The sequence below is a fragment of the Malus domestica genome, chromosome 17, assembly GCF_042453785.1.
Source record: "Malus domestica chromosome 17, GDT2T_hap1".
NCBI classification, from domain to species: Eukaryota; Viridiplantae; Streptophyta; class Magnoliopsida; order Rosales; family Rosaceae; genus Malus; species Malus domestica.
This window is the reverse complement of record NC_091677.1, coordinates 10648034-10661635: the sequence shown is the minus strand read 5'-3', so window position 1 is coordinate 10661635 and position 13602 is coordinate 10648034. Positions and strand designations below refer to the sequence as shown.

The following is a 13602-nucleotide window of genomic DNA, read 5'->3' as shown; positions in this document are numbered from 1 at the left end:
ATTTTTGTGCTGATGGCCGGATATTGTCGAAAGCTGGTATGACCGTGTGAAAACCTTGTGCAACTCCTCTTCTTCCAGAAGCAAAACTCAGGAGAACCTCTTGCTGATCCGTTCTTGTTTCGGAGCTTGGTAGGAGGATTGCAATATATTACATTTAGTACTGGTTTAAGGCTGTTTTGCTTAAGAAAAAAACATCTTATTTTATAATTGTTTGTGTTTAAGGTGTTTGGTGAAATTAAACTAAGTTCATTATTTTGGAAGTTGTGAATAAAAGCAGAAAGGCCGAAGCAACTAAATGCTACTTTTTCTTTTCTTTTCTTTTCTTTTTATCTAAAACATGCAAATGAATAGTGATGTTTAATGAAACTTTCTACATTCCAATAATACCTTCGTCACGGTCTCCTAATCACACCCTATCAAAACCCTCCTCCTTCTCCTTCTCCTCCCTTTCCGCTATTTCATGCAAGTTCCTATACTCAAGTGCCGCCCTTAAGACTGTTGAAATGTAATCTTGTTCCTGGCCCAAGAAGATTATCCAGCCCATAGAAAACTCATAAAATGTGCTAGAAAATTCTAGCAAAAGGTTGTCGGTGCATTAGGCATGCATACTAAAAAAAATTTGGAGTTCTTGCAATATTTAAGTAGGCTTGCAAGTAGAAATATCTAGAACCACAAAACTTGTGGCTAGGAGGAATTTCGCTCCATTACATTTTTCTTTGTGAGATAAACATCTCCAAAGTAATGAAATCTTTTTAAGACCCAACAGAGACAGCCTCTCACGACACCTCGTCTTACAGACCCCAGCGTGTAGTGGGTCTTCCTGGGGTCGCCGTCCCCTTGCAGATTTGAACTCTTTTCAAATTTATCCTCAAATTCTAGATTAAAGTAAATTAACCAAAACTACAATTTCCTAAGAAAGCTAGAATCGGACCCCGAGCTGTGAGAATCAGTCGGAATAGATGAGAGAAAAAGAGAGAGCTTGTGGGTGGTTGAGCTTGTCATCGCCGTTGGAGCCCTGCAAGTGAGATTTCGCACTTACCCGGATGAGAAAGAGAATCCTAAATCACAAAAAACAAGCAAAAGCCCAGATAAAAAACCAGAGACATCGAAGTGTCTTTGATAAGGTACTACCAAATTTTTTCTATCAAATTTGAAATCAAATTATATGATTATAGATAATTAAATTATTAAATGAGTGTTGTTTAATGTATTTATATTTTATTATTGACAAATTTGATATAAAAATTTAATATCTCTAACATTATACTTTAATAAATCTTAGGCATCGTTTGGCAAACTGTATTGACTATTTTTGTCGAATAGGATAAATAGACATCGGATGGTACTAACTAAATTAGTCGAGTGTTTGGTACAGTATTAAACTAATGATCGTATTATTTATATTGTGTTTGGTACTGAACCAGATAAGAAAAGGGAAGAAAAAAAAATTGAAAAATCTGTGTTTGTTTGTTGAACTTTTCTCATATTTATACATATTCAAAACCACACAAATTTTCAAATAACAAAGAAAAATAGTAAATTTCATACATCAAATTCAAAATATTTTCCAATAACATAAAAGAAGGTTCACAAAACACAACTACAGTCGTTACGTTATATAGATTAATCCAACCACATATCCAAGTTCACAAAATATACAAATGCAAGTTGGTTTCAGTAAGAAACAGTTTGTCCAGATAGCCAAAATATATGCATGCTGCTGCTTTGCTTTCAGTAAGAAGCAATTTGTCCAAGTACCCAAAATATATGCATGCTACAACTTTTAACAAAAGATATGCATGCTGCTTTCCAAGTAGCCAAAATATATATCACCTGCATGTATGAATAGATAACTAAAGACTATGTGCAGATATCCATTTCACCCATTATACGACTCACAAAAGCTCATGTTTCAATAATGATACTGTATGGAGGAACATGACCACAACAACATATAGAAACATGAGGACCCGGTTTTTCTATTTGTACCTTTGGAGGCTTGAATGGATAATCTGGAGGGAAATGAATTGATGTATGCCAAGTTCAGTAAAGTGATCAAAATATACATATACCCGAGAAACATAAGATGCATGAGCCAGCATACGAGACCTATACAAAACCAGCTACATTATGCTAATATCTAACCATCACTTTTTTACATCAGTTAAACCATTAAAGGAGGATTGTTTCGCTCCCAAATGGACCATCCACAAATTTGCTACATCTTTATTTCCTAATCGATGAAGCAAAGGGCAAAATTTCAGTTTTTTTCTTTTCTGTTCAATTGATGAAAGGGGGCCAATTTTTGGCTAAAAATCTGAGCTGCAAACAGTTGAAATTATCGAAAAAACCCCGCTAATTAGCCTCAATTAGAACTACCATCTACAATTCTAATACAATTTTATATATGGGATCCAAATTTAATAAAAAGACAAGTTCAAGGAAAAGGAGCAAATACCAGCACTGCATGAGGTAGGGGGTCCTTCTGCAAATACTTGAGCTCCCTCATGATGCGTTTAGATGCCATGACAACACCTACAAACAACACACACAATCACACAAAACACAAGCTGAAAAACCCAACAACAAATCTAAAATTCGACCCCAACAGCAAACCATAAAATTCGAAAATTCTAATTAAAACACAAAATTACATAATCAATTGCATAATTAGAGAGAAAACAATAACTAGATTCAATCAATTGAAAGAAAATTGCAAGAAAAATAGGAGGAGATAGAAGATCAGAGGGAAGGGAGGAACTTGGGAAGAAGAAGAAAAATGAGAAGATGAACTGGATAGGATGGAAAACGAAGAAGAAGAAGGCCTCTGAGAAGACGAACCTGGATTCAGATGAGAAAGCAAGCGCGCGAGAGGCAGAGAGAGCGTCTGGAGAGGATGAGTGTGCGCCTGGAGAGGAAGGAGAGAGCGACTAAATTGCCCCGTGGGTTTGGAGAGTAAGGACTAAGGAGGCGGGTATTCACTGTATTTCGTAATATTAATATTATCCGACGTCTTATATGGTATGCCAAACGAGACCTTAAAGTAGAAAACGAAGCCTTGAAATTTGCATATGGGTTCGTACAAGATTGTCTTTGATAAACCCTGAAGTGGAAAAATATTCCGGATTAGGATTCTCTCTTCTTCTTTTTCTATATCCTCCTCTCACTTTCTTTATTTTATTTTTTTCTTTTTATAAAAAATTAATATAAAATGTTAATGCGGCATAACCGTAACCGTTTAAATAGAAAAAGAGGAAAGAGAAGGGAAAAAAAAATAAGAGAGAATTCTACTCCAAATATCCCTGCCAAATAAAAAGATACTTGAGTATGGTTTGACAGCCATGAAGTGAAGGGTAGCACGGCTATGTGTAATGAGCTGTAAATATCTTTGCAAGCCTAAGCTCATAGTCCCATCTTTCATAGTCGTAGTACACACATCGAGGTGGATGTCCATTTCATTCATGAGCATGTTCTTAAGATAGAGTTGGTGATTTATCATGTCTCTGGTTCCAATCAAATTGCATATATTATGAACATGTTACATAATCCTAACATGAGACTGAGGGAGGCTATAATAGATAATAGTAGTGACACATCAGTTAAAGTGAAATGATATGTTATCTTAAGTTAGTTTAAGTAGTGTAATTGCAAGTTTGCTTTATGTAATGAGCTATAAATACCATATGAAAGGAATAAGGTCAATAGTGATTCATTCTTGACAAATCTATGGTCCTACCAATTGGGAAAGAATCAATAGTTCTTTTTTAGAAGCAATTCATACTTCCTGAACACGTATACAACTCATCATTGTATTACGCTCTCCAAGTGTGCTTATTCCTACCTTTTTTCTTACCATGACAAGTCTTTGTGAAAGTTTTCCCTCTCTTAGCTTTCTATATCTTCAAGCTTTCTCTGTTATACATTAATGGTGGTTTTAATGTTTCAATCAACATCTACCTAGCATGACTCTTCTTTTATAGTTGAAACTTTGAGATTTCATGTTTCCTGCATTAGATTTTAGAGATGCAGCATTGTATTTTGGTGCGGACAAGATTTTGGTGGCAGCTGGTAAGTGTAAGTCCAAGAAAAATGGTTCTCAGATATCTGAAATTGGGCTCTGGTTTTCGATTTGGGCTTATACGACAAAAACAAACCACACCCCCTGCATTGGCATCATTTGATTTTTAAATTTTGGCCATTTTTGAAATGCTCATTTAATTGTAGGGTTAAGTACAAATAACAATTCAACTTAGAGATGATTTTAAATTGGTCTCATATTTGTAAAACATTTCAAATAATTACATAATATTTTGAAAAATGAAGACTTGTTAGGTCACCAACATTAAATGATAACCTGGACAAGTATTGAAGCGGGATTTAACTCCCATATCATTTATAGAGCTCTAAATTTCTAAATTGATCCCCTTTAACTAGACAAAGTTAGTGTTGACTATGGACTACATTTGGTGAGCGTGTTTGTTTGCACTCACTAAGTCTCACTGGACTGGCTTAGCTAAGAATATTAATCTTTGTTTGGTGCATGCCAACACTAAGTTTAATGGGACTAGCTTGGACTCGTTCCGACTAAACTTTTCACTAGCTAGGCTTAGCGAGGCAGGGCAAGAAGGATGAGATTGCTAAGATCATTGCTTCGCTTCATCAATGTGCTGAGGCTTCAACTTCCTCAGTCATCTTCCTCTTCGTCTTCCACAAATCCCGAACCTGCTGCCATTAAGCTTTTCTTCTTCCTCAACTTGCAATCACAGGGATGAGACCGATCACACCTGATCAGTGAAAAATTATGACACCAATCATTTATGAGTGAGTATTACACCAAGAATAACTGACAAGCGGATGAGTTTTCTAGTTGGCTATGTTGATATAGCTTAGATAGGGAAATGATACTACCCCTACATATAGGGTAGGGCTTTTCTTTAAAATCTGGGCCGAGCTTTGTTCCCGAAACTCCCCCATTTCAATAAAAAAAAGCCCCGCTCCCTAAGGGCTGCTTTCTGACAAAGAAATAAATGAAATAATCTCAATTTTAAAACACGATGGCTACTTTCCACATTAGTTACCTTTCTCGGTTACTTGTGTGGATAAGGCCTATGTTTTAGTATATAACTTCAATCATTAGGATAAGTTTCTAATCGCATAGCTTCATAATAATTTTGTAAAGCTTCTCCATAATTTCCTTCGAATTTCCAGCTCTCTCATATGCCTTGCCCGCAGCTCCAGATTACATGCCACCGACCGTCGCGTCCTCCTTGAGGCCGCCAAGCACTCCGCCAAGAAGATGTGTCTGCAAGTATGTCGCCGATTTACAGATCCAACGATCTGAGCCTCTGCAAATTGAAAAAAAAAAGAAGGGATTTTTCTGGATTTGATTTGAAGGGAAAGTGAATTAAAAGAAGAGAAATATGGGTTTTAATTGTAGAGAAAGCAAATGAAAGGAAGAGAGAGTTTTCTGGGTTTGATTATTAGTGGGAGCAAATATGCGCTTTCGAAGAATAGAATGCAAACCAAAGAAAAAAAGTGGTGAGACTGGGGGAGAGAGTCAAATAAAAAAAGTGTGTATTAACAATAATAAAATATTAAAAATGACAAAAAAAAGTCTTTTAACTCTAAAATAATTTAATCTCTGATTTAGTCTGACACTGCACCAAATGTTTCATTATCTTTATACTACTTAGTCCATTCAAAACCAATCCAGTTTAATCCCTGAAGTTAGTCCAGTTCGAGATAGTGTGGTGCAACAAATGCACCCTAAAATGACCTGTTAGTGAAAATAGCTTCAATATTTGTTCGCACCATTACTTACCATTAATGACATCATCAATTGATGGTAGTAGTTATTTAAACATCTTTTATGGTTGTCACTTGTTCTCTTATACAATGGAGTTTAGAGTTCTCTCATATTCCCTTTTGTTTTAGGACTTATCTTTATATATAAAGTCAAGGGCTCAATGAACAATATTTTTTGGTGTCATAAGCTTCACCCAAAAAAAAAAAAAGAACTGGATAAAAATGTCTCTCAAACAAAAAACTTCAAATGTAACTCAAAATAATGTATCAAATGTGGCAGGGTATTTTTGTCATTTTAATAGTGTTTTTTAATAAATAAATTTTTTTTGTACATGTTTTTTTTAATAATTAGTACTTGACAATAAGCTAGCAATAATGTGATTTAATCAGTTGTTAATTAAATATTATTTCCTTTATTTTTAAAGACGTTCAAAACATCTTAAGAGGCGTGTAATGCCCGGTTATAAAAAAAGTCTTTCGCATGCGGATAATAATGTGATTAAATTAGTTGTTAAATGATTTTTTTTAACAAACAATATTATCTACACTTAGGGAGAGGGGAGTGAGCTTAGCCTCACAATGAGTTAGCAATAATGTGATTTAATCAGTTGTTTATTAAATATTATTTTCTATCTTCTTAAGATAAATTCAATAGAAACCGATTTTATTATGTGGATTCAGCTGCTTTAATTGGTTTATGAGGGGTTTCTTCTAGCATGATCTAAGATTATTCATTTACTTCAAATATTTAACTTTTCTTTTGTCAATTAACGTATATAAATACATTTAAAACGTGTAAATCGCACGTAGCACGTCGTGATTCAAAAAATGTCTTCTGTACGCGCATGAGCACAAGATTCGTAGTAAGAGAAGAGCCACAAATAATAGAAAGGCTTGAAGCCAAGTCTTTCACATGCGTGCATGAAAGCTTGTCAAAATTCATAGTAAGAGAAGAGCCACAAATAATAGTAAGAGAAGAGCCACAAATAATAAAAAGACTTGAAGCCAAGTCTTTCACATGCGTGCATGAAAGCTTATCAAGATTCATAGTAAGAGAAGAGCCATAAATAATAGAAAGACTTGAAGCCAGGTCTTCATCAACATTTGGGCTAGTCGTTGAATAATAAACTCTATTATTATCTCTTGTTGCTATCTCCTTGCCTTATTGTTGTCGTACAAGTGTGTGTCAGATTTTTTAAGTATGCATGAAGTAAAAGGCATCTGCCCAGACATCTATATGTTCCTGCCCGGTCCACTTATCAGTTCTCGACTTATCAGGTGTGTAGATTCTTAATATTGAAGAAATTACTGATCATGTACGTTGATGACTGTGAACCATTTAATTGTTGCGAGATCCAATACCGTTGAGGTGAACGACGATAGGGAATCTCGTTTTCTAACAGTTTATGATGCTTAAAATTATTTGAAATAAAAATTATTGAGTTGCCCTTGCTTGGACGATTGTTTGTGTTGTCTAGTTTTCACGAAGATAATAATTTATTGGGGTTTTTGAACATTAATCCTTGTAAAAGATTAAAATTTAAAAAAAAAACCTGATGCTAAATATTCAATTTAATCCCTTGAGTGTACTTTTATCAAAATTTACATTCAATTTTTGTTATTTAATGTGTATTTTTATTTAATCTCTCCATATTAAATTTTAATTTTATTAATATGCACATATTTAGTTTTTTTTTTAATTAGAAATGAATTTAAATGAGAAAATATTAAAAAAAATTTGTGATACAAAAATATATAAATACATAAGTGTTCAGAAATAATTGTGCCAAAATATATAAAATTGACTTTTTTGTACCGAAATATTTGTACCTACATGATTGTACCGAAATATATTATAATGAACCTAAATGTATATACCGAAATGTATTATATTGAATTAATGTACCTAAATGTCAATACTGAAATGTATATACCTAAATGTCAATACCAAAAATGTATGTACCTAAATATCAATACCAAAATGTATGTACCTAAATGTATTTACCGAAATATAATAATTGAATTAATGTACCTAAAAGTCAATACTCAAATGTGTGTACCAAAGTGTACGTAACGAAATACATTATATTGACCAAAATGCATTATATTGAATCAATGTAACTACATGTTTGTATCGATGGATATACCAAAATATTCAAATGTATTAATGTACCTAAATAAAGAACATACAAAATTGTTATCGGAATATATATTATAAAAAAATTAGTTGCCTAAATGTAGACATTAAAATATATTATGATGAATGAAATAAAAATTAAATTTAAATGTAATTAATACATTAAAATAAAAATAAAAGGATAAAATAAAACATCAAAATACAACTATGCAAATGACAGTGGTCTCGAGTGTCACATCCCGGCCCGGAGCGGATCACTTCCCGGGCCCGCTCCACTACCGTAGCACAATATTGTCCGCTTAAAATTAAATTTAAATGTAATTAATACATTAAAATAAAAATAAAAGGATAAAATAAAACATCAAAATACAACTATGCAAATGACAGTGGTCTCGAGTGTCACATCCCGGCCCGGAGCGGATCACTTCCCGGGCCCGCTCCACTACCGTAGCACAATATTGTCCGCTTTGGGCCCCGACCACGTCCTCACGATTTTGTTTTTGGGAACTCACGAGCAACTTCCCAGTGGGTCACCCATCCTGGGAGTGCTCTGGCCTCCTTCTCGCTTAACTTCGGAGTTCCTACGGAACCCGAAGTCAGTGAGTTCCCAAAAGGCCTCGTGCTAGGTAGGGATGAGAATATACATTTAAGGATCACTCCCCTGGGCGATGTGGGATGTCACATCGAGCATCTCCAAATCTTATTAATTATCTTGTGCTTGAAGAATCAGGACCAGGAGTAAATAACAAAACCTTCTTTAATTCTTGCATGATACCACATGATTGAAATTAAGTTTTCGAGCATTAAATACATATATTTATATAGTGGCGGAACCAAAATTTTATATGAGGATGAACTTCTTCCAAATATAAAAAGGAATTAAACGGAGAGTATTTACAAAATTATTTATTAACCATTTGAAAGACTTATTAAGGTTAATAGGAAAATTCTATCAATAAAAAATATAGAAACCCTAGCACTCAAGTAAGAGGTAGAGCAGAGGAGAAACCAAAAAAAATTATGGCCAATACTTTTATAAATCTTATTGTTTGTTGAATTGATTTGTTATTTGAGATTGACAAAACATATGAAGGGAACGAGAATAACTTTGGAGTCTCTGGATTGCACCGTAAGTAATAATGTGAGGATGGGGATGGACATTACTAGTCCCTTCATCCATCTGTCCATATATTCACATGATTTATATCTGACTGTCAAATGATTATTGTATTAAATACATCTAAATATTGTAGCCAAAATCTTAATGTATAATTAAGGTCATTTTATACAAATCATTACTCGTTCTGTGATTTTTTTTTTCCCTTGATTTGTTGAAGTGTACCAAATTTTTATACAATTATCTTACCGTTCACTCCAAAAATTCCATGTCGGTTACCGGTTGTTAGAAGATGCCAGTATAGCATCTTTTAAACGCTCTGGATACATATTCTATTCCAGTATAGCATTACCTCAGAGAGAAAATGCCGTTAATCAGGTATATTTTATTCAAGTGAAATTTGATAAGGCGAAAACCTGATAACTACTTATAATCATACATATATTTCCCAGACATTTACAGAATTATGTGTTCTGAAAGGTAATGTGTGCTTGTGTGTTTCTGATAGAGGAAGAGAAAGATGAAGCAGGTTTACAGAAGATATCAAAATGCTATTGTGTTTGCTATGGCTTCCTTTGCTATAGTTTATATGGTTGTGAGTCTTGTGACAAATGGTTCGAAAGGAACGTCTCAATTTCCATGGTTGGGTACCGGCGTAGATATGATTTCTGATTCCACATTCAGAATCAACTATATTTCATCATACAAGGTATTCTACTTATTCAAGTTTGGTGCTTGAATTTCTGTAAAATTTCGTTATGGTGTAAACTTGTGTAACCAATTTTGTTCTTCCATTTCTTTTTTTTGGGTTGATGTTACCACTTATGTTTTGACCAAGTTAATCTTGTAGGATGCAACAAGGATGAAGGCATTGCCTGATCTTGGAAGGGGATACATTGGCGATTCTGTTCCGCAAAGGGATTGGCAGAAGGGAGATGAAAACCTGAAGAAACTTGAAGCTGGTCTTGCTGCTGCTAGAGCATTGATTGGGGAAGCAATAAAAAATCTTAACCATACAACACCTCTTAAAGATGCAGATTATATACCAAAAGGCGATATTTACAGGAATGCGTATGCCTTTCACCGGTACTGAACTCTCATAACTAGAACCTTAAATCTTTCAATAGTCCGAAAAATAAATTGCCTTACTCTTCAGTTCTGTCTCATTTTATTTCAATTATGTAGGAGCTACCTCTTAATGGAAAAAATGTTTAAAATATATGTCTACGAAGAGGGAGAGCTGCCTATATTTCATAACGGTCCTTGCAAAAACATTTACTCTATGGAGGGACTCTTCCTTAGCTTCATGGAAACTGATACCAAGTTCCGGACTCGAGAGCCTGAAAATGCTCACGTCTATTTTCTGCCATTCAGTGTTGTGATGATCGTCGAGTATTTGTTTCACCCGATTATTCGTGACAAAGCTGTTCTTGAGCGCACTGTGGTTGATTACGTTCGTATCATCTCTAATAGGTATCCATACTGGAACAGAAGCCTTGGAGCTGATCATGTCATGCTTTCTTGCCATGATTGGGTAAATTTTTTACTATTAGTACAACATTTCACATTGCCATATTGCTAATCTGGATCACACATTCAAACAAATATTATAGATTACTAGAATTTTTATACATGTAGACGTAGAATTAAATAGAATTTATTGATCATTACATATAATTCAATTAAGATATTGTATGAAAGTATGATTTCACATGATCAGTTGTTCAGATCCACAGTCGAGTAACTAATTTGCTACTGGCTTTTGTATAGGGGCCAAGGGCTACATGGTATGTTAAACAACTGTACTTCGTTGCCATCCGTGTACTATGCAACGCCAATACATCCGAGCACTTTAACCCTAAGAAAGATGCATCATTTCCTGAAATCAATCTGGAAACTGGTGAAATAACAGGTCTAATTGGAGGCTTGCATCCGTCCAAACGTACAATCCTAGCATTTTTTGCAGGACGAATGCACGGTCGAATTAGGCCATTTCTTTTCGAGCATTGGAAAGGAAAAGACAGAGATTTACTGGTCTATGAAAAACTCCCTGAAGAGCTTTCATACCATGACATGCTGAAGAAAAGCAAGTATTGCATTTGCCCTAGTGGACATGAAGTTGCCAGCCCAAGAATTGTGGAGGCAATTTATGCAGATTGTGTTCCAGTTTTGATATCACAACACTATGTGCTGCCTTTCAGTGATGTGCTTAACTGGGACTCGTTTTCTGTTCAAGTTTCAGTGAGTGAAATTCCAAAACTTAAAGAAATCTTAATGGGAATACCTGAAGAGCAATATCGAAGAATGCAGGAAAGAGTGAAGCAGGTGCAAAGGCATTTTGTAGTGAATAATCCACCCAAGAGATATGATGTTTTCCATATGATTATTCATTCAATCTGGCTTAGAAGATTGAATGTACAGATTTAGAGTTAATTTATTTCCCAAGTTACCAAGTACATCACGATATTGTTTTAAAAAAATTTGTTTAAATACAAAGTGAAAAATGTAGCAATACCCCCTGAAGGTATTGTTCCACTTTATGAACTCTCAATTTGCTTCCGAGGCCCCCATAGACTTACATTCATGTCAATTTCCCTCTCAACTTAGTTGTGTCAATTGTTCCGTTAAATTGAGGGTTGTTTTTACTAAAGTTCTCTCTTGAAGCTTTTTATTCAAAAATTTAAAATTAGCTCTCCTATATTTTTTCGCGTTAAAATTAGCTCTCTTACACCATACCAAGTGACAATACAGGGATAGAAAATCTGGCTAATATTTCTAACTTTATTTTTTATTTTTTTGGTATTTTGGGGACTTGCTTGGTATCATGACAGCTGCAACTGATCCCACTCCATCTTATATATAAAGTCAACAGCCTAATGAACAGTGTTTTTTGGGATCATAGGCTTCATCAAAATGAACTGGACAGAAATGCCCCCAAAACAAAAAACTTCAAAAGCAACTCAAAATAATACATCAAATGTGACAAGGGTATTTTCGTCATATAAACAGTGATAAACAGTGTTTTTAATATTTAACTATTTACTGTATAGTAGTAAACAGTGATAAACTGTGTTTTGGTACAATGTTTTTCTTAATTTTTTTTTTTATAATTAGTACCTCACAATAGGCTAACAATAATATAATTCAATCAATTGTTTATTAACTATTATTTTCTCTATTCTTAATGTAAATTCAATAGAATGTAAATCGAAATTGAAAGACCGATTGTATTATGTGGATTCAGCTGTGTTTGTATCATACTTGACCAATCCTAAAACTACTGAGCACCGGTCAACGTTATATCGTCAAGGATCCAGAAGAGTTTCCCTCCAACCAGGAGGCCAATCACAACGCGACACATGTCGACATCAGAAGCCAATCATAGCGAGATACGTGTCAACATCAAAAGCCAATCACAATACGACACGTGTCAATGTCAAAACAAAACTAGAAACTCTCTTCTATAAAAGGAGATCATTCTCCCACAATATTTCCTAATGTCATTTGTACTAAATCATTCACTAGTACTCACAAAATGAGAGCTTGAACCTATGTACTTGTGTAAACCCTTCACAATTAATGAGAACTCCTCTACTCTGTGGACGTAGCCAATCTGGGTGAACCACGTACATTTTGTGTTTGCTTCCCTATCTCTATCCATTTACATACTTATCCACGCTAGTGACCGAAGCAATCTAGCGAAGGTCACAAACTTGACATTTTCTGTTGTACCAAAGTCCTCACTGATTTTGTGCATCAACAAGCTGCTTTGATTGGTTTATGAGGGGTTTCTTCTAGCATGGTCTAATATTATTCATTTAAAACATGTCAATCGCACATAGCACGCATGCATGAAGGCTAATATATATAAAGCCAACAACCTAGTGAATAGTGTTTTTTTTGGGTCACGGGCTTCACCAAAAAGATTTGGACAGAAATGCCCTCAAACAAAAAACTTCAAAAGAAATTCAAAATAATGCATCAAATGTAGCAAGGGTATTTTCATCATATAAACAATGATAAATAGTGTTTTTAATATTTAACTATTTACTGTACAATGGTAAACAGTGTTTTTAATATTTAACTTTTTCTTGTACAGTGTTTTTTTTATTTTTTTATTTTTATTTTTTATAATTTGACACACCCTGACTCGGAATGTACACCTGGACTCCAAATCGAGCTGTACTGGCCGACACTAGGAAGGTGACGAAGCCATAAAAGTGTAGTGATAAGGAAATTGTGGATAAATTTAAACCTAAAAATGCATAAACACAAAAGTGCGCTTGTGAGCGGGAATGAACTCATTTCACACGTTATGTCGGAGCATAAGTAAAGTGCAGTAAGGTAGGATGAGAATCATACCATCGAAGGTAACCACTTATACCAAGATTTGCCAAGAATCCTCGTCGACACAAAATGCGTAGCTATTAAACCTGGATGGGTGAAAAATAAGGGTGAGTGGGCCTAAAAACAAAGCTTTATAAAAACTTTTTCGAAAACATAATAACCCATCACCGTAAAACAAGTATAGTTTCCAAGATAT

At 34.5% G+C, this 13602-nt stretch overlaps 1 protein-coding gene and 2 long non-coding RNA genes across 4 annotated transcripts; 1 reads left to right on the top strand and 2 right to left on the bottom strand.

Annotated features, from left to right (window-relative positions):
• Positions 1-559: 559 nt before the first annotated feature.
• Positions 560-3060, bottom strand: LOC103426004 (uncharacterized). The gene is made up of 3 exons (XR_528047.4): positions 2842-3060; positions 2459-2535; positions 560-1015 (listed from the first exon to the last, which is right to left on the bottom strand). It is a non-coding gene; the product is annotated as an uncharacterized lncRNA (long non-coding RNA).
• Positions 3061-4256: 1196 nt separating this feature from the next.
• On the bottom strand, positions 4257-5530 carry LOC108169892 (uncharacterized). The gene is made up of 2 exons (XR_001786203.3): positions 5079-5530; positions 4257-4784 (listed from the first exon to the last, which is right to left on the bottom strand). It is a non-coding gene; the product is annotated as an uncharacterized lncRNA (long non-coding RNA).
• Positions 5531-6849: 1319 nt separating this feature from the next.
• On the top strand, positions 6850-11603 carry LOC103405073 (probable glycosyltransferase At3g07620). Of its 2 annotated transcripts, none has more exons than XM_029097868.2 (5): positions 6850-7083; positions 9568-9768; positions 9910-10145; positions 10245-10593; positions 10830-11603. In XM_029097868.2, the coding sequence occupies exons 2-5, from the start codon at positions 9580-9582 to the stop codon at positions 11484-11486; spliced, it is 1431 nt and encodes a 476-aa protein (XP_028953701.1). In that variant the 5' UTR covers positions 6850-7083; positions 9568-9579; the 3' UTR covers positions 11487-11603. The 2 variants fall into 2 exon arrangements, with proteins under 2 accessions (XP_028953701.1, XP_008342266.1); XM_008344044.4 differs by lacking the exon at positions 6850-7083 and adding an exon at positions 9251-9437.
• Positions 11604-13602: the final 1999 nt, after the last annotated feature.